This window comes from Pezoporus wallicus, unplaced genomic scaffold (assembly GCF_028554395.1).
Source record: "Pezoporus wallicus isolate ANWC-B61680 ecotype Strahan unplaced genomic scaffold, APGP_CSIRO_Pwel_v1 scaffold_8004, whole genome shotgun sequence".
Lineage (NCBI taxonomy): Eukaryota > Metazoa > Chordata > Aves > Psittaciformes > Psittacidae > Pezoporus > Pezoporus wallicus.
In genome coordinates this window covers 59,958-85,492 of record NW_026639346.1, presented here as the reverse complement: position 1 = coordinate 85,492, position 25,535 = coordinate 59,958, and the positions used below count along the sequence as shown (strand labels likewise).

The 25,535-nt window shown below is 41.3% G+C and overlaps 1 protein-coding gene across 3 annotated transcripts in view; it reads left to right on the top strand.

The window, feature by feature from the left end:
* Positions 1–8,762: 8,762 nt before the first annotated feature.
* Positions 8,763–25,535, top strand: part of RANBP3L (RAN binding protein 3 like) — a 34,715-nt gene continuing 17,942 nt past the window's right edge. For 2 of the 3 annotated variants that reach the window (XM_057414291.1, XM_057414293.1), the window contains exons 1-8: positions 8,763–9,102; positions 17,719–17,777; positions 18,044–18,080; positions 18,897–18,974; positions 20,043–20,117; positions 20,361–20,435; positions 21,053–21,177; positions 21,575–21,678. In XM_057414291.1, the coding sequence (XP_057270274.1) occupies positions 8,859–9,102; positions 17,719–17,777; positions 18,044–18,080; positions 18,897–18,974; positions 20,043–20,117; positions 20,361–20,435; positions 21,053–21,177; positions 21,575–21,678 (797 nt within the window). In that variant the 5' untranslated portion in view covers positions 8,763–8,858. The remainder of the gene's footprint in view (positions 9,103–17,718; positions 17,778–18,043; positions 18,081–18,896; positions 18,975–20,042; positions 20,118–20,360; positions 20,436–21,052; positions 21,178–21,574; positions 21,679–25,535) is intronic. The other variant, XM_057414292.1, reaches the window with a different exon arrangement.

Below are 25,535 nucleotides of genomic sequence, written 5' to 3'. Positions count from 1 at the left end.
TAATAAAGTGCTTTCCCCAAATCTTATCTAGTACTAGTAATAATAATGCATTTTATTTTTACAATGTCTTCCATTTGTGGACTTCAAGGTATTTGGGGGATACTATAACAAATAGAGTTAATTCTGAACTGGCTGGTGTCTTTCAGTCTTTAATGAGTTTGATTTGGCAGCTCTGGGGATAAAAAATGAATGCATAAGTCCTGGATGAGCAGTATGCCTGGGAAGTCAGTTCATTTTCCTGAGCTGTTGGTTGGTAGAACACCACATGGCCCCAGACTGTTAAAAATACCCTTGTTTTGCACTGCATGTTTGTTCTGGAATACTATAGAGAAATTTAAGTAGCAATTTACTGCCAAATACATCCCTCTCTATTTTCAACAGTCTTCACCAAGCTTTGTACCTCCTCCTAATCCCTTGTCAGACAGCTGTGCTGAATGCAGCAGGGCTCAGTGCCTTTTCCTTTTTTGCTTTTCCTTCTGTGTGGTTCTGCCCAAGTTAGGAGCTAGATCTCACTTACCAGCCCTGAGGCTGCTGTAAACATTCAGCCAGTACCTCTCTTCATGTGAGTAAGCAGTAACTGGAGGTGGCAGGCACATGAGCTCCATCACCATTTTCATGTCTCCTTCCCATTCCCATTCCCATTCCCTAGCTCTAGCTGTCTTTGCCTTTGGGGCAGGTGAAAGGAGAACATGCTGTGAGTACTCTCAGCTAACAGGCATGTACTCAGTTACCTCACTGAGCTCCCCTTTTTTCAGCTGCTTTACTGAACAGACAGGCCAGAAATTCTGGCACACAGGCCCCTCTCAACTACAGCATTGGAACTGGTCTGAGAAAAGAAGGGGTTAAAAATCAATAAAATGCACTGCTGCACTAGGCCAAACTGAGACTAAATTCTCTGGTAGGGAAATTAGTAAAGGACAATGAGTAAAGTACTAAGAAAACTGCTTTTTAATCATTTATTCCTTGAAACTAGATGTCAGCTGTTATGAAAATCTCATGTCCATTCTTTTGTTGCTAGCTGTGGAGAACAGAAATGTCACAGCTGCAGGTGCGTTATAGACAGTATCTGTTCAGGGTGGGGGCAAGGTGACCGACAGCGCGATAAGAATGATACCCGCTCCTAAAACTGTAGTAAGTGGAGACTGCTCAGAGCAGGGGTTAGGTGCCTTTTGGTCAAGTGATTAATATATCTGAAAATTAAACTGAATGTATTATGCTTGCTTTATTCATGTTAAATAAGGAACTCTCAGAGGTTATCTTTGGAGAAATAGGAGTCATGTGAGGGTACCATGCCGAAATTCACAAAATCTGTGCTATCCTTGGCCATTCTGTTTAATGAGAGAAACAGCTCTGCAGGGGGGAGTGCCAGACTTGCCAATGACAGCAGGACGCATGCAGGCATTTTCAGGACTTTGACTGAACGATAATTGCAAACACTTGGTTTTGTTTGTTACGACTGAGTGTTCAAAAAATTTCAGTTGTATAATTAGATTATAAAGTCTTTGGTCTACAATACATAGTTACTTTGTCTATTAAAGGACTTTGCACCATTTGGAGGCTTGAAGAAATGAGGAATTTATCTTGTGACCTAGCTAAGACAGTAACACGGCTCACTTCTCTGCTTTTCACTTTTACCTGTCTTAGTCCAACCTGAATTTCATCATGATGTGATAAAAAACTACTTATGGAGAAGCTAACGGTTGGTTAATTTAAATTTTCATAGATGAATTGTCAAAAGAGCAGGATATGTGCACTTTACGATTTACAAACATATTTTGCCTTTTATTTACTTTTAGTTCACAGTTTCAGATGATGTTCTGCACTCATGGTGTATTAAAGATTTTATTATTCGAAGGAGTTCTACAAGAAAAATTAATACAGTATTAACACAATGATATGAGAAGGGAGATGCTGCGCTAGACGACAGCATCCTGTCTTCAGCACTGGCCAGGAATGGATGCTGAAGCTGAGAACAGGACAAGCTGATATGATGCTTCCTCATAATACTCTCTGCTTCATCAGCAGTTGTATTTAGGGACATTTAATGATCCCAAAGATTTCTATTAAATTTGTCATAGGGAGTCATAGGGATTAATTTCAAACATCTATATCTATATTGACTGTCAGCCAGTGCAGATGGTTTCACTACAGACTTCCTGTTGCCGTCAAGGCTGGTGCTTTCTGCAGGCTGACCTTAGTGTGCTCAACAGTTACACGGCTGAGGCATAAAACATGTAAGTTTTATTTCAAAGACATCCCTAGAGAGTAATAATTCATAACACAGATTAAGAATCATGTGTTCTTTGTGACCATCCAAACCCACTGATTTTGGAACGACTTCCACCACTGACACAAAATTGGCTGCAGGTTCCATGTCAGTCCAATGGGCAATGCCAGGGAAGGTGTAGCAGTGATGCTCTGCCTCCTTTCTCTACCCCTGCTATTACATTTGGCAGGAAGAAGGACCTTGGCCCTTAGCAATTTTTTTTCTGACAAAAATCAGTAGAAGAAATAAAGCATTCTTCTGCTATGGTGAAATGAGACATTCAGAGTCAGTGTGAAACTGATGAGCAGGCAGTGTGCGCTTGCAGCCCAGAAAGCCAACCGTATCTGGGCTGCATCAAAAGGAGCGTGACCAGCAGGTCGAAGGAGGTGATCCTGCCCCTCTACTCTGCTCTTGTGAGACCTCACCTGGAGTATTGTGTGCAGTTCTGGTGTCCTCAGCATAAAAAGGACATGGAACTGTTGGAACAAGTCCAGAGGAGGACCACGAGGATGATCAGGGGACTGGAGCACCTCCCGTATGAAGACAGGCTGAGGAAGTTGGGGCTGTTCAGCCTGGAGAAGAGAAGGCTGCGTGGAGACCTCATAGCAGCCTTCCAGTATCTGAAGGGGGCCTATAGGGATGCTGGAGAGGGACTCTTCATTAGGGACTGTAGTGACAGGACAAGGGGTGACGGGTTAAAACTTAAACAGGGGAAGTTTAGATTGGATATAAGGAGGAAATTCTTTCCTGTTAGGGTGGTGAGACACTGGAATGGGTTGCCCAGGAGGGTGTGAATGCTCCATCCCTGGCAGTGTTCAAGACCAGGTTGGACGAGGCCTTGGGTGAGATGGTTTAGTGTGAGGTGTCTCTGCCCATGGCAGGGGGGGTGGAAATAGATGATCTTAAGGTCCTTTCCAACTCTAACTATTCTATGATTCTATTCTATGATTCTATGAAACATGGAGATAGACAACAGCTGCACTTTCAAACAAAAATTAGGTGTTTGAAAGACTTGGCCAAATCAAGTATTACTGAGTAAAGAAGAAAAGATACGGCATGATGAAGAATTAGTTACAACTCTTCACATTGTGAAAAGCATCAACGCATAATTCACATCAAACCAATGGAAACAATTCACAAATAAAACCAACATGAAATTGAAATACTCAGAGCTTGTTTAGCTTGGTTTGGGAGGAACTGGAATATTTCTCATCACATTTGTTTTTATAATTTTATGGTTGCATGTTTGTCATTTTTGTGATTCTAAGGAAGAAACTTAAAACATTAAATTTGTTGGGCAATTTTCTAAACTACTACAGAGTTTGTGATACTTTACATTTTGAAATATGCTGGGCTTTTGGGGATCACTGCCTGTGGATATATAAACCAAAATGCTGATGATGAAATGTAATGCTGTGTAAATCTTGCTTCTTGTGCAGTTTTACAACATTTCAAACTCACCTAAGTTCAACTAATGCATTCTAATATTTGTAATTGTTTTGAAGAAGTGAGGGCCAAAAGTTCAACCAAGCTGCAGCAATGCATAATTTCTAAATTAAGCTGGTGAAATGGAAATTAGAAAAATGTCTGTAAATTCAGCCACTAAATTGTTCAGCTTTTTCAGAACTAAATATAAAAATTTAATGTGATCCAACATATATCATATATGAAGAAAACATTCTCTCAACTTGGAACAGAAATCTGAGACCACGATCCACCCCATCCAAGTTTTTCAAATGTTCTCATATACTAGGTCTTTAGATGACAGATCAAGCTCATGTTTGGTATAAACACATTTAATGTCACACATGTTTAAACTCAGACCTCTATTTTACTTGGCATAGTCAGTGTTTAAATGCACTTTTACAGTATTTTACATGGGGCTTACAATAATAAGTTGCAGTAGGGAAGGTTGATTACATGCTGATCACAAGAGAACCCAAAACAAGCCTAAGAGGAACAGAATGTTCAGAACTATTCGGTTAGTCTCAGTACCACTCCTGCAAGTTGTTGCTGTCCTTTCATGACCTTGATAGATCTTTGAATGTGAAGGGGCATCAGTCCCCTATTTTAAGAGTACAAATAGTTTTCTACACCAGTTTTTTAAAAGACAACAATTTTAATGTCAAATTGCAAGGTCCTAATTGTAACAACTGCAACTCAAGCTGAATTCAGATAAAAACTAGGAAAGATGCCCTTAAAATAACTGAAGGTAAATTAGTTCACCAGTCTTTACCAGAATTGACCTTCTAAAACTGGCCCGTAGGATTAAGATTTTCAATTCCACCAAGTTAGCAATTCAACTTATAGCACCTTTCTTTTTAAGCTGTGCTAGCCACATCAGACACGAACAGAAAAGCGCTCAGCACCTTCTGACTTGCAAATGGGCTGTTGATTTATGTCTTTATTCACCATATTATTCAGATTTTTCACCAAAAGCATAAGAATCTTGATCTGGTAGTAGACACAGTACACAGTAAGTTTATATAGTACAGTATGCATATATGCAAAACACAACTAAAACCTCTAAGCACCTAGAAATCTGTAGATCACTATGTATGAATACACAAAAGAAAATGTATTCTGAGACTTACAGAATGGTTTAGGTTGGAAAAGTCCTTAAAGCTCATCCAGTTCCAACCCCCTGCTACAGGCAGGGACACCTTCCACCAGACCAGGTTGCTCAAAGACCTGTCCAGCCTGGCCTTGAACACTGCCAGGGATGGAGCAGCCACAGCTTCTCTGGGCAACCTGTGCATGTCTCATCACCCTCACAGTACAGAATTTCTTCCTAATGTCTAACCTAAATCTTCCCTCTTTCAGCTGAAAACCATTCCCCCTTGTCCTGTCCCTACAGGCCCTTGCAAAATGTCCTTCTCTTGATGTCCTATAGGCCCACTTTAGGTATTGGAAGGCTGTTACAAGGTCTCCCTAGAGAGAAGACCTTCTCTTCTCCAGGCTGAACAAGCCCAACTCTCTCATGATGATCAGAGAGCATGAGCTCTCTGATCATCTTTGTGGCATTCCTCTAAGACTCACTTCATGGTCCCCCCTCTTATGCTGGGGCCCCAGAGCTGGATGCAGTACTGCAGGTGGAGTCTCACAAAAGCAGAGCAGTGAGGCAGAATCACCTCCCTAGATCTGCTGGTTATGCTTCTTTTGATGCAGCCCAGCCCAGGGTTTCTGGGCTGTGGGTGCACACTGAAGCTGGCTCATGCTGAGCTTCTCATCAATCAACACCCCCAAGTCCTTCTCCTCAGGGCTGCTCTAAATCCAGTCTCCACCCAGCCTGTAACTATGTTTGGGATTGCTCTGACCCAGCTGTAGGACCTTGTACTTAGCCTTGTGAAACGTCATGAGGTTCTCACTGGCCCACCTCTCAAGTGTATCAAGGTCCCTCTGGGTAGCCTCCCTTCTCTCCAGTGTGTCAACCGCACCCCGTGAGGATGGAGGCACAGACCCAGAGGTAGAGTGCAGGCTGGATCGTTTATTGAAAAGATTACACGATATTTATATGCTGCCAAGCACATCTGCATTTGCCTTGCGGTTACACCAGGTGAAAGGTCTATCTGATTTTCTTGCTGACATCCTCTTTCCAGTTCCAACGTCCTTGTTCCTTGCCAGTTCCAACGTCTTCCAAGTACCAGTCAGGGACAGGTCACTCTTAATTGCCAGCTGTAGTTTCTCCTTCCCATGGTCTCTGACAGCTTTGATACATTCCAGCCCCAACAGCACCACACAGCTTGGTGTCATCGGCGAACTTGCTGAGGGTGCATCAACCCCACTGTCCATGTCTCTGACAAAGTTGTTAAAACCATGCAGATCCCAATACCGACCCCTGAGAAACACCAGCTGTCACTGATCTCGAGTTGGACATCAAGCCTTTGACCACAACTCTTTGAGAGTGACTATCCATCCAGTTCCATATCCAGCAAGCGATCTATCTATGCCTTTGCAGTTTAGAAACAAGGATGTCATGTGGGACAGTGTCAAATGCTTTGCACAAGTCCAGGCAGACAGCATCAGTTGGTCTTCCCTTACCCACTGGTGTTGCAACCCTTCCATAGAAGGCCACTAAATTTGTGAGGCATGATTTTCTCTTAGTGAAGCCATGATTGCTGTCACCAAACGGGTGTTTTCAAGCCTAAAGTTAGCCCACAACTAGATGTTCTTGGGATCAGACCAAATATTAACATGACTCAAAACTTACCTAAGAAACAGGGAAAGGAAGTAAAAATAAATCATTAGTTTTATTGAGCAGAGATGAAAAACAGACTTCATATTAAGGCTCCAATGTAGATGAATTGGAAAGGTGCCAACAATCCAGCAGCATTTGCAAGTTAATTATTTAAGTCATTCAGTTGAGAGAAGGCATTAAAGAAGTTGAGAAGTCTTACACTCTACTAAATGAATACTCACTAAAATGGCAAATACTGCAACTAATGGCATAATACTAATGACAAATTACAGTCTTGCAGAAAAAAAAAGGAAAAAATCCATTATAAATACATTTTATGGGATTCTAAATTAACTCTCTGGTAATATCAAAAATGGAATTGGGCATTACCCCAACCAGTGTGATAACAGCTCTGTTCAGTGGGCAATATGACTGAAAATGACTGAGGTTTTAGGAAATATGTGGAAGAGAATGAAAAATAATTCTGAAGAGATCAAGCATAGCTCTGGGCCACTGCGTTTTCCACAAGCTTGACTGTGGGCACCTTCAGTCCAAAGAAGGGTGTTCTGGAATTTGAGGCTCAAGAGCTGCAACAAAGCAGGAGCAATTCTCACGGGAATAATGAATGAAAAGTTTTGAACCGTTTGCCTCAGAAGATTAACAGAATATGTGATAAAACAATGAAATGGTGTTCAGCAGTCTGAATAGGACTGCTGCCCATACCAGTAACAAGACATTATTCAACAGAAAATTTGCAAAATCACAAATAGCAAACAGTTCTTCATGCAATAGTGACCGTGGAACTTGCTGACATAATGTACCCATGAAGTCAAGGGTTTAGAAAGGTTTAGACAGAGGCTGTACATTTAATTGGAGTTCACAAAAATACCAGTTAAGGCTGAGGGTACCACACCTTGAATACCATGTTCAGTTTTGGGCCATCATTACAAGAAAGACATTGAGATGTTGCAGAATGTCCAGAGAAGGGCTGGTCTAAAGAACAAGCTTTACGAGGAATGGCTGAGGGAACTGGGGTTGTTTAGCCTGAAGGTAAGGAGGCTCAGGGGAGACCTTATCGCTCTCTACAGCTACCTGAAAGGAGGTTCTTCTTCCCAGTAACAAGTGATAGGATAAGAGTTAATGGCCTCAAGCTGCACTATGGGAGGTTTAGACTGGATATTAGGAAAAAATTATCCATGGAAAAGGTTGTCAAGCACTGGAACAGGCTGCCCAGCACAGTGGTGGAGTCTCCATCCCTGGAGGTGTTTAAAGATGTGTAGATGTGGCACTCAGGGACATGGTGGACTTGGCAGTGTTGGGTTAACAGTTGGACTCATTGATCTTAAGGGTCTTTTCCAACCAAAATGATTCTATGGTCCTTCTGTAGCAGGAGTAAAACAGCACACTTCAGGGTTTATGCTAACACTAACTGGGGCTCTAATGAGTGAAAACTGCAGCATGCTCTTGGACTTCTTGCATCTTTTTTTTTATGTGAAACATCTGATACTGGCTGTGTGAAGAAACCAGATTAGACTAGACATATGGTTCTGATGAAATTTTAATAAAATCCCACCCTTTTGTCATGAACTATTAGGGTTAGAGGCAGTTTAGCGTCAGGCCTGCAATGTAATGGGCTGACATTGCTCCCACTTGAAGTGAGGAATTTGGGACTGTTACCATTTAAGTGAACAGCAGGAGGCACGGGCTGGGCTGTATAAACTCGCCGCTCAGTGCATCTGGAAGGAGGGGATGTTAACACCTTTTTTTTTTTTTTTTGCTGACAGTGCATTTGTTTCATGTCAGCACTGGAATGAGCTTAGCGTTTGCCTGCCTCCCTTTTGACTGTTTGGTCTGCTTTGCGAAAACAAAAAGCCCGAAAAATCAACACCGAGCACAGTATCAAAGGAGACATCTGCCAAGCGAAATGTACACTTCCTTTAGAGGGGAAAGCACAAGTTCTTCATGGAGAAATCCCGGTCAGGGAGCAGCACGGTGCGGTTGAGGGGCTGCCCCTCCATGACCGCCCCTCAGAGCCACGGCCCCCGGTGCCGGGGCCTGCGGCGTGGCCCCTCGGCCCTCGCCGGTGGGGAGCGAGCCCCCCCCCCCCCCGCGCTCCCTCAGGCGGTAACACCGCGCCCGCCCCCTGATGTCAGTCCGCGGCCTCTTCATGTCCCCTCCCCGCGGCCGCCCCGTCAAGGGCTCGCCCCGCGCTGTCAGCGCAGCTCCGGCGGAGTGGCCTCAGTCACCTCCGGGGGTGGCTGCGAGGGGCCGTTCGGCGAGGGGCGAGGGCCTGAGCGCGGTGGCCGAGGGAGCAGCAAGACTAAATCCAGTTCTAGCCCCAGCTACGGCTTTTATATCTACATATATGATCACATATCTATATAGGTAAATGTGCTTCTAAGGATCGATCCCACAATGAGAAATCAGCCAATTCCCGCCTGCGAAGGGAACGCTGTACGCAGAGATCTGCGGCACGCCTGTGCCGGCTGTGACTTCCCAGTCGAATCAAGGCACGGTACGAAGGCAGATCCTGACGTCTCCAAAAGAAGAGACCTGCCCGGTAACCCCTGGGCTGTGCACCAAGCTGCGCGCCTGCAAGGACAGCCCGGCCCCAGGCTCTGCCCTGGCGAGTTAGAGCCCAAGGACGAGTGCTGTACGGGTAGGTTTTGTGGGCGAGTATCTTCCACATGTGTCCTGCGTCTTTGCAGGGAGGTTTCTGGGGAATGGAATAAACACAAAGAATGTGCCCGGTTGGTAACAGCATTGTGGGTGATGCAAGACGAGAGCTTGGCTGGCTTACTGTTTCTTCATTGCAAGTTTTTAGTGGTAATCTATCAGGATTATCCAGTTCGTATTTTAGTTGAGGGAAAGACACTACCAGATAGTGTATGTTTGGGGTTTTACTTGTAGAGCACCCCAAGGTAGGCTGTCTGTGTTTCAAAGAGTGTTGACTCCTCTGCCCTTCAAACTTCTGCAGCTTTCCAAAACGCTGACTAGGGGTGGGAACAGCACTCACTTTTCTGGCCGTACCTGGGATCAGTGCTCGCTTTCCTGGGCATTCCTGCTCTCTGCACCTGGGCACTAACAGCAGTCTAGCTCCTCAGAGAGGTACCTGATGAAGGAGCTGGACAGCAAGATCCCTTATCATCTTGGTAGTAATAAGGAGTAACAGGAATTGAGGGTAGCTTACATGAATTTGTAATAGCAACATTTTTAAAGAGGATGTAAAAAGAAACAGTGCTAATTTTAAAGACATTTTGCAGATGACGCCATTTTTTACCACACAGGTTGATGAATGAACCTGAAACAGCAAAAGGATGTATGTGCTTTCAAGGTCTAAACCTGATGCAGTGGCTGATACAGCTTAATTAGCTTGGCCTAATTTATCAGTTAACCAGCTTTTCAGTTTGTTCTTGGTGTTGAGCACACATAATCCCATTTATTTACATGCCTAAATCTAAGGATGTGGAAGTCTTGTTGGATCACAGTTCAATTTCTGCACAAAAATCCTGAGTGTTACTTCTATGCTACTTTGCCGGGATTTATTAAATTTAGTGTTGGTACAGTGCCCTGAAAAGGGAAAAGCTTTATATACCCATGAGTTGTATTGCCCTTGCATTGGGTATTGGGTATTATAAGCTTTTACAATAGATTAAAAATGCTGAGCACTGCAGTGGTGGAAGTTTCAGTGTTTATAAAATAATTTTTGGTTACATACTTTGGCTCAGTCCCACTAGTCTAGTGACACAGTTACTTCTGGCATTGCTTCACTGCTAGAATTACATTGTAGTGATGAGACTCCCAAAATATTTCCTTCACTCTCCTGTTTGAAATAAAGCCAACTGGGTTTCATTTCTGTTAGAAATGCTGGGATAGGTTTTTTGTTGTTGTTGTTTCAATGCTTGTTTATATGTTGCCTATATAGAGACAAAAGCTGTGCTCTGCAGAGATGAATGGGTGTGACATATGCCATATGTATAAACGCAGGCTGTCAGATGAGTTTCCACATCTGAAAAAAAAAGTGTATTAATTTGTAAATCTCATAAGGCATGCTCTAACCCCACAGTGGGAGCTGTGTAGATGGAATTGCTTGGGTAAAAGAATCCTTTCCACAGCGGTAAGAAAACTGTATTTGTAATCTGTTAGCATTGAGAACAGTAATTGATGCCTTAAAAATTTAGGGCCTGATTCGGCACAACTGTGCCTGAATGAAGAATCCTTGCTGTCATAACTGGTGTCACTGAAATTATTTATGTGGGTTATGAACTATATATAAAACAAAGAAAGTGCAAGATAGGAGTCTTAACCCAGGTTCTCAGCTGCTCAGCACTTCTGCAGACCTCTTACTGAGGATCAGCAGTGCAAAATATTAAAAGCTTTTTCTGTACATCTTAAAGTTGGTCAATTTTATTAAGTTGGGTGCCTGAAGTACTGTTCTGGGACATCCCCATTTTCTTTATGTCATCTTACTTAAGTTTTGGCAGAGGAAAGCCTGGCTTATGTCATGAGGTCACTGGGGACCTGAGATGTTGGCTGGCAGCCTCACTGCTCTCTTGCTTGACTGTGGACTGACTCTATTTCATGTTGCAAAGTTCAGTGAGTATTTATAAAACAGAAACCATGGTTCTACTGCAGGTTTAGCAAACCCTGTTATAAGCCAGGAGGGTTTTACTGTTTTTTCACTTCCTTATAGATGAAAATGGTCTATCTCTGGAAATACTGACAGCTGTATTTTTGTATCAAAAGCCAGAAATAATATTTAAACATGAGGCCCAGCTTGGATAGCAAAGTATTTTTGTTAATTTACTATGCTTTTTCACTATTTCTTTCTCTACTTCCTGTTACTGCAGTTTTATTACCTGAAATGTAAGTAGTTTTCTGTGGTTTTGCAGCATAACAAAAATTGGTTATATTCCTACATAATTTAACTCTGATGCTCTTTGAGGTAACATGTTAATGGACAGATCTTCAGCTAGCATATTCAGAATGATTCCTTTTTATTTTAATGGAACTATATGAATTTCTGGATCCATGTCTTCCACTTACGTGGTAGTTCATTGGTGCATTCTTTTTCTTCATGTACACTGCCACAAAATGCCAGGCATAATATTTTGTCTTAGTGTGGGTTTTTTTGTAAGTAATAGCTGTAAACAACATACATTCATAAATGGCAGAGGCAAAGCTCTCCCTTTTTTCCTCAGTATTTCAGTAATGCAAAACTAGCTGTGGGGATGTAGCAACTAAAGTCACAGTAAATCTACTTCTCAGCATTTTCCCCAGTTATGTTCCCATTGAGCTAATTTGCATGTGAAATAAACAAAATGGGAATGTTTGTTACATGTAAGAGTTTGTTGTTATTGCTTAACTTTATTTGGTTTGAGTTCTGTGACTTGGGAAACAGCAGTCTTAAGTTGTAATATCAAAATGCAGAGGTGTTTCTGCTTTTATTTTTGCAAATTATAGCAGTAATATATAAAGCTAGTGAAATTCATGCTATAGCCCATCAAAGGGACCCAGAGTAGGGGCTGTGGTTAGTTCATCACACATTGTGTCCACTTCTCCTTCTTCATTGGAGGATGCCTCACACTCTTCCCTGGCTGCAGTGTGGGGTCCCTCCCTGAGGAGACAGTATTCCATGGACTTCTCCAGTGTGAATCCTTCCCACAAACTGCTCCAGTGTGGGTCCCTTCCATGGGGTGCGTCCTTCAGGAACAGGCTGCTCTAGCGTGGTGTCCTCTCTCCATGGGGCCACAGGTCCTGCCAGCAGCCTGCTCCAGCACAGGCTGCCCAGAGGGTCACAGCCTCCTTTGGGCATCCCCCAGCTACACCATGGAGCTCCGCGGGCTGCAGGTGGAGAACTGCTTCACCATGGACCTCTATGGGCTGCAGGGGCATGGTCTGCCTCACCGTGGTCTACACTATGGGCTGCAGGGGTATCTCTGCTCTGGTGCCTGGAGTGTCTCTTGCCCTCCTTCTGCTCTGACCTTGGTGACTGCAGAGCTGTTTCTATCACATATTCCCACTCCTGTCTCCAGCTGCAATTGCTGTTTTTAGGGGTTTTTTAGTGTCATCCCCCCGCCTTTATAAACATGTTCTCCCAGAGGTGCCACCACTGTCACTCATGGGCTCGGTCTTGGCCAGTGTCATGTCATCTTGGAGCTGGCTGGTGCTGGCTCTGTTGGCCATAGGGGAAGCTTCTGGCACCTTCTCACAGAAGCCACACCTCTAGCCCCGCTCTGCCAGAGCCTTGCCATGAAAAGCCAATACAAATGTGGAAAGTAAAAATTGTCGTTTCTGTGTTAGAATTAAAAGTTTTCTGATGAGGTGCAAATGGGATTGCTACAAAACCCCAAAATGTACAAGTTGATATTTTAATTTAAGGAATTTTGAGAAAAATGTATTTTTTACAACAGGTTTTGTTGTCAGGGTTATATCTTTGTTTGCGCTTATGTACTACTGGGTGGAGGTTTTTTCCCAGGTTTTTTGTGGAGGGTCCAGTTTTGTAGGTAAGCCAATTTGAAATAGCTGATTGCAGGATTGGTAGTTACTTGTAAAGAGCTATACAAATAATACATAAAGCTGTTGGAATAGTAGAAGCTCAGGCAAGATCCAGTGGGTTGGCATTAGGCCTTCATAGAAATTCTCAGTATGAGATTGTTGAAAGAAACAACACAGACATGAGAGTGCTGCCACCTCACTGTTCAGTGGAACCCAATTGAAAAATAGAATAAAACACACGTATTGGCGACTCTGGTGAAATATTTGAAAACACATTTTTTCAGTTAAGCCTAATTTTAAAATCTAATACAAAGCCAAAGGGAGAGCACCACGTAACATGTTTATATTTTATAAGGTATTAGGTTAATTTACTGGAAAAGTATTTACAGCTTTCCTCAACACTGACTGGCTAGTCCGTGAGGAAGGTATTGTCTAGTCACTGAGCAGGAATTAGAAGATCTGGGTGATGTTGCATACCTCTGACACCACAGAGAGCCTAATTCCATAAATGTCCACTCAGTTTTGTGATTGGCTAAAGAGGATCACTAACCAATGAAAGCGATCTGAACAGGACACAAATTTTGAATGAGAAAATCTGTTTCTGTTATTCCTTTCTAGGATGGAACCCATTACTAAGACTGCAGGAGAAAAATATGATTCATGTAAAAGAACTGTAATTGCTGTCAAATTCTGGTGCCTGCATTTTAGCACTTTAATGCATATATAAAGTCAGTTTGATTTTTAGATTTGATGCACATTCAGAACCTTCACTGGAGGCAGTCACCCTGAGTGATACAAAACCTCCTACTGTTGTTTTTTACAGATGTAGGTTCCTAACTTTAGGTACAAAATGGGAAAGTGTTTGGCATGAATAGGAATTAAAATGTTTTCAGACCTCTGGCAAGTTTGGTGATAGTGACGATGCAATGGAATTTATTTTCTTCTGAATCTGAAAATGCAAAAATTAACTGTATAAAATTCAGAATTAAAAAAAACTTGTTGAGATCACAGATTCCTATATTAACTTCTTAAACATTTGAGGGGGTTTTGCTTTGCTTTGTGAGGAATAGAGGCACAGCACTATCAGCCACATTTGGCATAGGACTTCAGGCGTAAGACTGCCTGAAAATTTGGAGAGAGATTTGGGCTCATACCCTCTCTACTGTGTCCTTAGCCCTCAGAGGTTAAAGATATTTACATTTCCTCTGGGCAAGATGGAACAATAATACTAATAGGAACCCTAATATTTTCAAAACCACCAGAGTCCCACTTGTTTTTTAATGTTTGGGAAACTTGTACAACTTTTTAAAAAGCAATGGCCATGAAGAGTGGAATATCACAGGAAAGGCTGAAGGACTCATGCACCTCATGGACAATGCTGGCTTTTGGGACACAAACAGAGCTGGGAAAAAACGTTTTCAATTCGCTCTGGCATGTCGTTTGGACTAGTGCTTCCTAGGCTTAGGCAGCAGCCAGCAATTACTTTTCCCAAAACCCATCTCTTATTTTCTTTCAAAAAGAGCTTTGTAAACGCAGTTTCCATCTGGCATACGAACAACTGTAACTTGCCAGTAGCCTTCATATACAGTGCTAGGGACGCCTGCTCCGGGTGAGCAGAGCAGGCGGCAGGCCCGAGACCTGGGTGCCTTCCATGTTGTGGTTTGGTTGCACTTCTGCACAGGATAGGAGGCTGTGCAGATAAGGTCTCAAACAAGGGAACTGAATGTGTCTTCTGGGCAAGGGCTTGTTTTGAACTCCGAATGCAGCAGACTTTAGGCCAAGATTCTAACTCAGCAGCTTCAGGAGAACTGTAGTGCGGAAAAGCCCAATCTGTGGTGATTATTCATGGGCAGGCAGGCAGGTTCTAAGCCTGGAGTCTTGGCTGAGGCTGGTGGATTATTCCAGTCCCTGCAGCCCGATGCAGCCCATTTGGCAGGTTTTTCTGGTAACTTTTCCAACAGCCTCTTTCATCCACAAGTACCAAGCTGCTGACGGCTGGAGCAGCCCAGTCCTAACCAGGAACTAGCCAGCCTACGTCTGTCTGTGTCCTGTTGGCAGTGAGCTGGAGGGGTGGCTTCAGCACCCAGCCTTGGCTGCTGCTGCCCCTTCCCTGGGACAGTCAGGCTCTGCCTGGGTGCCCCCTGCGTTTCCCTGTGCACAAACATCCACCCTGGCAGCCGCAGCCTTAGTGCAGAAACCAAAGGAGAAAAATGCAAAGTTGCTCATCAGTGTTAAAATCGGCACATAAACATGATTGTGGTAACTCCTTGATGGCCTTGTTGCACTCACAGGTAATTATGAATTGCTTTTTCTGCGGGGATCAGCTGCAGATATTTTGTTGAATAGCTGAGAAGTTTAAAATGTAATTGGAAATGGGTGCACAGGAAACATATTAGTTAACACAAATATATTTGTAAAACTCTGTTATGAATGGGCTGATCTAGGAGTGAAGATCTTGCTAATGAGCTGTATGGAATACTTTTCAGGAGTTACAAAAAGGGTTTCTTGATTCTTGTAGAAGCAATAGAGAACCATAAAAATTATAAATAACTGTGGCACCATCAGCGACCTCTTGACATATTTTAGAGACAGCTTTGGCTCAAAAGTGGTTGATATGATATACCTTTTATATTTACTGCAGTATCAAAATACTCATCTTTTTAAGGTACTGTTATGTCCTAGCTTTACATCTTTCTGTTGGTAATCAGCCACTTATGCATTTTTTTTTTTTTTCAGGAACTTTTGGGATTTAAACTATTGATAGAATTTTGTTGTTTAAATCGTAGCAAACTTTCCTAATTCCTTCAAATTCCCTACAGCCTTTTAGCTCCAGCAAAAGTTAACTTTGTGATAGAAAGTCAGTTCCTTTTTCACAGCAATTCAGTCATTGCTAATTTCTGCTTTGGAGTAGTAAATGTACCTTTAAAAATATTGCTAGCTTCTGAGTTTTGAGAGGTACTGTGGAGACCATGAAGCTTTCTGTAGTCATGCTTTAATTCTTGTATTTTTCTTCATTCAATAAGAATACAAGTCGGTGGTGGTTTTCTTTTTTCTTTTTCTTTTTCTCTTTTTTCTTTTTCTTTTTTGATGAAACAGGAAAAAGAAACCCATTATATTGAATAAATCACACTGCAGTGAAATGCTATTTTTTATATGTGCCACTTCCCCCTAGTGAATAGAAGTGGAATTGCTCCATCTCATGCCATGCCATGGACCCCAGCTTCAACCGGTTTATGGAAACTTTCTTCAACTTTCAGTGACAGAGAAGTATCTTTCTTTGCAGTTACACAACGTGAACTTTTTTCTGCTTTTTCTATTGAGGACAAACCAGATCTTCATTGCAAAGCCTGCCAGGTTTGCTAAATTCAGTCCTTTGCCACACATAATGCCCAAGTAAATACACAATTACTTCAACAACAGCAAAACTATATTAGTTATTACTGCCATGTCTGTATATCACTGTGATTGAGCAATGCTTCCTGCCCATTTACATAAGTGCAGCGTTTATTTTAACAATATTTGCCTTGATAGTTTCATATATGTATATTTAGTAATTTTAACTCCTCCATGATAGGTTTATGTTTATTTTATCAAGCTTTATGTAATTGATACCAGTGCTAAAGTGGTTTGGTCATAAAGCTAAAGTGGTTTGGTCATAAATAGCTATGCAAACCAAGATAAAAATGTCGATCCATATATTTTCACTTAGATGGTTTGTTACCTGAGCTGGTAACAGGAAGCCAGTGTTATAAAAATGGTGTGCACATGATAAATGCTCTGTCAAATGTCAATTAGCAAGATATCAAATGTGGGATTTCTCTGGCCAAAAGCCAATCATATAGCTCAGTAGTCACCCTAGTCTGCCCTTATCACCCATGGAGATCAAGATAGCATGAGGTGAATCCTGTATGTAGTAGTCTAAAAAAATCTATTTGTATCTGCTTCTTTGCTTTTTAATTGTGTCATTTATTGGTATAATGAATGTGTCATTAATTGCTGGTATTGGTAAAAACAACTTCTTTTACACTGACAGCCAGAGTTGTCCATTATAGTTGTACAGGCTTATGAAGGTCTCATTCTTCGCAAAGTAAGTTTTCCAAAGAAGCAGTGTAAGATGTAGAAATAGTGAACCCTAAATCAGCATAAAATCTGATGTCAGGAAACTGTGTGCTGAAATATGTTTCATAAAAAAAAAACACAAACAAAATATGGATCCAGAGTTGGTTTTAGGCATAGCTAAGAAATGCAAAAGTATCCCTGAAGATAGGATTTGTTCTGTAGAACTTGATATGTTAATATATCATACATATTTTAACTGACATGAGGCATTCACCTACCTGAAGCCTAAAGAATGGGAAGTGTGAACACATCAGAGAGGCTGAGTGTAACGCATCTCCTTGCTTTCCTTTTGGGATAATTTTGCATTTCATGTCCTTGCACTTTTCTGAGAACTAAAGCTGCAGGTCACCCCTCTTCTTAAAGGATAGCAGATATTGTTTGTAAAGGTTAAAAGTACTTTTTTTTCTTTTTAACTAAAAGTAATGTAAAAAAACATGAGGCCAGATACTGTGGCATCTAGTTAGGCAAAAATCATACTGGGATTTGAAGACTGCAGCTTTTCTTGTATTTATGGACTGTGCTGTACATTACTCCATTTTATATTTTCATCCTTTGTAACAAAAGGATAAAGTCCTGTTTGGTTTTGCCTCAGCACTTAGAAGACTGTGGTTGAGAAATGCTATTACAGAATTGCTAACAAGAATGATCCCTTTTCCAGAGAGATTGGTGGTTGCCCAGCCAACATTTGTTTTTGAAAGGAAGGACCGTCCTTTGAAGGTAAAAAACTTTTTTTTTTTTCATAATTGATAAAAAATGATGAGAAATGAGTATTCTGTAGACAATGATCCTAGCAGTAATAAAAGATTTTAGCCCAGGTTAAGACTTGTAATAAATGATTTCAGGATGGAGTAAGGAAGAGTCGAAATAAGAAACAAGGCTGCTTTTAATGCATATACACTGGATTGATGTACTTTGTGTCCTAGTCTAGAAAATGGCTGTTCTGTTCTCCTTGACCTTTCCACACTTATTTTTGTTTTTTCCAGCGGCCTGCAGAAGACCCAGTTTGCAAAGCTGAAAATGGTAATAACCACCTTATTGAAACAGTATAGTACACTGGGTTATTCATAGGTCTGACTGTTGCTGGTGAAATAAGTGTTTGGACCCTTACTTTGTATGAGTAAGGACAAATCTCTGTTAGTAGATGAAGACTATGTGGGTTCTAGAGCCACCTACTACGTCCCAATATACATGGTTAGATATAAGGAGGAAGTTCTTTACTATGAGGGTGGTGAGGCACCGGGATGGGTTGCCTAAGGAAATTGCTTCATCCCTGGCAATGTTCCAGGCCAGGCTGGACAGAGTCTTGAGTGACATGGTTTAGCTTGTGGTGTCCATGCCCATGGCGGGGGGGTTGGAATTAGATGATCTTTCCAACCCTAACTGTTCTATGATTCTATGGTTGTACGTCCTGCCTTACCTCAAGAATTCTTCCATTTTAACCCTTATAGTTACAAGAAAGCCAAACTCCAGAAGCCCTGAAAAGTGGCCAGGTGTATTAATCAGCTCTATGAGCTCCTAGCTGCCCTTTTCTATTTGTTTAGGCTACATTATAATGTAATTTCTCCTTCTTACGTCTTCTGAACCTATGGGCTACAAACTGATTCTCAGTGCTTGATTTAGGTTCCCTGAACGTAGGAAAAAAGAAGAGTCCCTGGGGCTTTGCGCCTGGTGTTGACAGATTCCAAAGCCCTCTTGCTCTTAGGTACTGCCTTAAAGCTGTTCCTATAAGTCATTCCTAGAATTTACTGTATTCAAGTTTTAATTCCAAATCATAACATTGCGCTGAAATTTCCTGCCAGTCTGTCCCTGCAGAACATTATATTTACTTTTCTCTAGATTTCATTAGTTGTTCCAGAAAACGCACAAGATCATCATCTTTTACTCACCAGAAGTCTGACTCTCAGTTTAACACAGGTATGATGTTTAGCTTCAGTCATGTTCTAATTACTATAGTTTGTGTTCTCATCTGGTAAAGAAGATAAGTAATTTTCCTGTCTAAGAAACATTTCTGCACTGTAGGAATACTGCAAGTCATGAAAACTTAAAACACTGATACTAATTTTCTGGTAATTTCAAATAAATTCCCTTTTAAATAAAAATATATTAATTTTCTATGCTTACATGGTATTACATAAAGTAGTGAAAAACCTGTATATTTTATATTGTTTCCTTGGATTACTAACACAGTCAAGGAAGGAGGAGGGCTGGAAAGAAATGAGATTTTCTGGTTTGTGGAAGAGATCAATGTTCCCTAGGCAACCCCTGAAAATCTGAAGCAGTTTCCAGAAGGGCCCCTCCTTCCATCCAGCCAACAGCTGACCTGAAAGACCTTTTAAGGACTGTGTATTACTTCCATATGAAATGCACACAGTTCATTGAGGCTAGTGAGCAGGACTCATTTGGTATTTACAGTGTTTATTTAACATATGAATGGAACCAGAAAGTTACTTCTGAATTTAGGCATTAATATGTGTACACTGTGTTTTGTTTTATCTAGTCCTGTGACACATCTGATTGTAGGTACAAAAAATTAAGATAAGCTAAGCCTGGTTTACTGTGAGAATTATACCAAGATCATAAATAAAAAATCACAGATATGGTAGAAATTTTAAGGTGTGCCTCTACCAGAAAATAAAACAGGGTGCAGGAAGAAGCATGAGTGTTTGACCTCTTGGTTGTCCACACTGCTTATCTGATAGCTCACTTCCTGGTTCTGTTTTGAACCTCTGTAACTGGTGGTCTCCAACTGTTAGAGGGTGGACTAGCTGTGAGCAGATTACCTGGGCCAGGCTGTGCCGCTTGGCCTCAGAGACCTCTCCAGTTCAGCAGTATGCACATAACCTAACAGTCTACTTCAGAAAGCTGGTAGCTAGCAGTAATTATTCTACTGCCAATGACGGCATAACATTAAATTGGCTAACCTTACAATTAATACTTCTTTTTCTCCAAACAAATGATAATTTCAGTCTCTCACCCTTTCAGATCCACCTTGCACTCAGAAAAGAGGGAGATCATGTTCCTTCACCATACTTCATACCTTCCCTCCTTCCCAGCCAGGTAATTAAAAATAAAAAAAAGTAAGAAAATAAACTAATTAACTAAGTAAATAAATAAAACAGGTAAAATAATGAGCTGTACAGAAATGCTTTTTCTGCATTTCTTTTCTTGCTTTTTTTATGCACAGAGCTGAAATGCATTGCTCAGGTACTACCAAAATAGGGAGGGGTTTTACAGAAGCATGAACTATTAATAGAAGTTTATTGTTACTCTTTATTAAAGTTTAAATTCCTTGTTCTGTAGTAAAGAAGAACAACATATTCATGACCTCAGCTCTTCTTCAAAGAAACACTGATCTGATCAGCAGTACAAAACAAGGTAACTGTCATTGCAGTATTTTTTCACTGTAGTTCCAAAGAGACATTCTTAACAGATATAAAAAAACATAAAAATGACACCTTTTTCTCTCTATGGTTACATAAGTTATTTGTTTGACAGTATAGATACTCTGTAAGCTCTGTTATGAGCTTCTGCTCTGACTAGTTAATTCCTGAGTAGAGTGAACATAACTTTGAATAATGAAATTCCACATTTCTACCTGAATAACTGCACTCCGGGAGAAGGCAATAAAGAACCTTCTTGGCGTCTGCAGGTGCAGGGCTAAATTTGAAATACCAGAAGACAGATCTAACATAGAGCAGTAAATATAAATGTAAAGAAATATTTAAAGTACAACTTACAAATATAAGTGTATTTATATATATAACAAAATACCTTTTATTCTCATAGGATAAAGGGGCTGCTGTCACTTCAGAGTTGTGTATTTTAGCAGGGATTACAATTTTACAATTTTTCAGAATATGTAGCAAGTAAACAACAATAAATGTTATTTAAATATGCTTTGATTCTTTAGTTAAAGAGGCAAAACACATAGGTATGAATTAAGTGTGAAAAAAAGTCTTTGTTTAAATATTTTGTCTTTTGTGTTTTGCAAGGATCCTTGTCACAAAGTCAGTTGCAAAATGTCATTAGACCTGCCATTTTACAGCCCCCACAAGCCCTGACCTGTCCTGGAAGTCCTGTAGTATCTCTTGTGACTGAGAAGGAAGCACTTATTAAGGTAAAAAGGAAAAGTAACTATTCCACTGCATGATTTTCAAGAAAGTTCCTATATCAATTGCAGTGGAATTGCTGGATCACTGACGTGGTGTGAACTGTTAAACTCATTCTCACTGTGTTTGAAAAACCATCTCTGTGGGCTGTCTCAACTTTCAGATATCAGGGTTCTGTGGGCAGATCAGCTTTGGGGGTCTTTTGGATTTTGTTTATTTAGAGCATAGTATTTTAGCATTTTGATTAAGGGTACTGGCTTAGTGCACAGCTGTAGGCAGCTCTGCCAACTACCACATGACATCACAAACATCACATATACCTCAGTAACTCTGGACTTCTAGCAGATATGTTTATAGCAGAAAATTACCTTAGTCTAATTAATTCATATAGTTTAATTATTCTAGGTATCTGAAGACAGCTCCTACTCTTCAGCTGAGAATTCAGTAAGTTCCAAAACAGCAGCAGGATCATCTATTACTGTGAGCCTTTCTAGCTCTACAACAACACCGTAAGCTTTTATTTATTATATTTCTACACCATTTCATCAGTCGGTCTATGGCATGCCTTTCTGTTCAACATATCTAACATGATACTAAGCCCATGCTATCTACACCCACACAGTGCTCACTGGTGCTTGTGTGGTGCCAGGATTTGTAGGTGCTGACATGAGCTCCATATGCCGTAAGAAATGGACTCTGCCAGGAGTTAATCTCTGTGGGCTATTTTGTTTCCCACTAGCAACCCCTAGGCCAGAAACTATTTTGGTTTGCTATCTCATGCAGCTTTGGCAGTTCAAAATCTGTTACGGTTTTGAATGTTTAAGTCGTCTTTGTGTCCTTTTGGAGAACTCCCTTCTGACTGCATAGCTGCTGAATCTCATAAACAGATGCAGAGAGACTCAGGAATTAGCACAATATATCGGACATATTAGGATATAGGAGCTTAGGACATAGGAGATGTGAAGAAAACCATACAGGACTGATTTGGAAGACAAGGTGAATGCTACACCTGATGCTCTGCTTGTGCCCACACCAGACTGTCTGGCGTGAACAGCTAGCTAGAGTGATTGTGGTAGGGTGCAGTCTTTGGGCAGACATGGGTTCACCAGCATGGACTTCAGAATTTCTGCATGAGGAAGCTGACTTCCTTGGACTTCCTCTATGTATGACTGAAAGAGCTCATACTAGTGCAAAAGTGGGCTATTACCTCTCTCTGAAGACCTGCTTATGAGAATGTTAGGTCTGTGGTTAGCCAGCTTAGCATCAGCAAGTTACTGTGTGGATATTAATACTGCTTGCTGATGGTTGACAAGGGTTATTTACCTGGAAATTGTGAGCATCAGGAATGCACCTGATAAGTCAGTTATGATGAGGGAATGACATTTCATAATTGCTAGGGCCACATATAACACATTTGCCATTCTCCCAAGAGTTAACTGCAGAGGAGTCTGCTTCAGCCTTCTTCATCTATGGCCCATCTTCTGCACCCACCATTTGGGATTCACAGTGCCAGGGTTCTGAGGAGGTAAGGGATTTTTAGATTCATAACTTGGATTCTTCAGAATATCAGAGGGCAGATGCTCACTGTGATTTTAGAAGAGCCAGCCTGTCCTTTTCTGTCACAACTAATGCTGTAATGATGCCTTGTGAGAATAACTTGGAGTCACAAACATGCTGGATTTTTAGCTGATTCAGAATTATGGCAATGCACGTTGAAAAGGTGAGGGAAGATGGTACTGACCTCAAAATCAATTGGTATCAATACTCCAAGTCTATTTACCTTCTCTCACCTGTATAATATCTAGGAAAAGATAGCTGAGAGGCTTTTTCCTGTGGAGTAGATGGACAGAAACATGCAATTCAGTGTTCTGGTGTCAACAGGACTTAAAAGTGCTTATGGTATTTCTTTTCCTTCTTTAAAAGAGAAATTACTAATCTGCAATTGTGGTAAATGTTGGTTTATTTGAGAGGGTAAATCTAATTTAAATACAACTAGGTGCTTATGGCTCTGATGGGATTGCAGGGGGGTCGTCTTCTACAGATCAGATTCTTCTGATCTGTACTAAGTGCCTGAGGCTTTAAGATACTTCAGTAAAATCTTTTTGGCATAGACATTTCTTACAGATAACCTGACAGCAGATATTCGAACACACAACTTTACTAAACTCCATGTACATGCTAAATAGTATTGAACGTTGCAGCCAGGCCTGCTTATTGCTAAGAAAAGAACTTTTAGGTGTGTTTTTAATTATTAATCAAGGTGTAACTATTGAAGTTTATTTACAAAATAAAATGCAGAGAGACTTAATAGCAAGATTGCTGCTGCATGTAAATGTCCCTCTTACTTTTCCTTCCTCTTCCACCTCTTCTCTATGTGATACAGTTCTGTAGAGAGATGAATGGAAGTGGTTTGTTACCCCTCTGCAGTTGCTGCAGCTGTTTGTATCTCAGGAAACCACCAGTAGTTCCATTTCCTGAACAGACTGTAGTAAATTGAAAATGAGAAATTTGCTGTTTCTTGATTCTGATTAAAACCAAGGAGTTTGTGTTGTAAGTGACAGAAATGTAATGCTGTGAAAATGCAGGCTTCTGGCCATGTATTCAGCTTTGCCACAAGGATTTGCTTAGAAAACTGCAAGGGTTCAAGGCCAGCATTGGACTTAGGAGCTACTCAGACCCTTCCAGACACTCTGAGAAGGACAGTACCTGGCTCCCTTTCCTTAGAACCTTTCCAGTATCTTACACACATTTCTCCTACTCCCATTATTCCTTGTTAGTGGTCATTCCCTGAATTCAGTGCCTCTGTTTTTCATCTCCATGGCAATGTCATCACTGACACATTCTGTTCTTACCCTGGAGCAACACAAGGGTGTTGAGGTTTTAATAGCATTCTAAGGCTGGCACTTCCAGTTAGCCCTCTTAAAAGAAAGATCCTGCACTAACCACTTTTTTGTTACATTTTTGAAAATAATAAATCCATTTCCCATGTTATTCATTTCAAACAAGGCTCTAGTTCCTGGTTTTTATCTCTTCTGGAGTGTTGTCCTTACTGAGTTACTACGGGAGTGGCCTAGAGGTAGCAGATGAAATTTTAGGATGGAAAACAATCACAATTCCATGAATTTTAGTGGAAAGTTTTCGTAAGGAATAAGAAACTTACTAGTTTAAACACACATTCCCTGTCCATAGCCCCAGACACGTATGGAAGTCTTCAAGGTTGAAAAGAGATGGATTCTCTGATTTCTCTTTCTTATTTGCTCTTAGTTTTAGCAACACATCAAGCATGAGAATGTTAAGGAATATTTTTTTCCTTACATGTAAAATGGAGATAGCTTATACTTGGAAAATGCTTCATGCTATATGAAGAGGTGTAGTTGTGAACACAGAACCAAAGTTTTAGAAGCAATCATCAAAGTTCTGGCCACAAACCCAGCTTATTAATAGGAGCATCCTCTGCATGACATACATGCTGGTAAGCCCTCCGAAGGGTGACAAATGATCTGGAAGAGCAGATAAGTGGTGCTGAGTTATGCAGTTTGTGACAAATCATCAGATCATCCTCCTGCCAAGTCATCCTTCTGGAAACAGAAATAGACAAGAACTTGGATGTTTTTGCCTTTGCCAGCAAGAGATGCATTAATTAAGCTCTACAGAAAGTATGAACAACCTCTAAGCCTTTTGTTAAAGAAAAAAAACCAAACCGGCGTCAGGAACAACTGGATAACCAAGGGAATTATGGACCAGTCTGTCCTGCCCTGAAGGAATCCTGTAAGGTTGGCATCAGCCCACCTCACAAGTGTGTCAAGGTCCCTTTGGATGGCATTCCTTCCCTCCAGCGTGTCAACCGAACCACACAGCTTGGTGTCATCGGCAAACTTGCTGAGGGCGCACTCAATCCCACTGTCCATGTCAGCGACGAAGATGTTGAACAAGAGCAGTCCCAACACTGATCCCTGAGGGACACCACTCATTACTGGTCTCCAGATGGACATTGAGCCATTGACCACAGCTCTTTGCGTGCTGCCATCCAGCCAGTTCTTTATCCACAGAGTGGTCCACCTATCAAACTGATGTCTCTTCAATTTAGAGACAAGGATGTCGTGTGGGACAGTGTCAAACGCTTTGCACAAGTCCAGGTAGATGACATCAACTGCTCTACCCCTGTCCATCAGTTCCGTAGCCCCATCATAGAAGGCCACCAAATTGGTCAGGCAGGATTTCCCCTTAGTGAAGCCATGCTGGCTGTCACCAAGCACCTTGTTGTTTTTCATGTGCCTTAGCATGCCTTCCAGGAGAATCTGCTCCAAGATTTTGCCAGGCACAAAAGTGAGACTGACTGGTCTGAAGGATTTCTTGAAGAATTAAG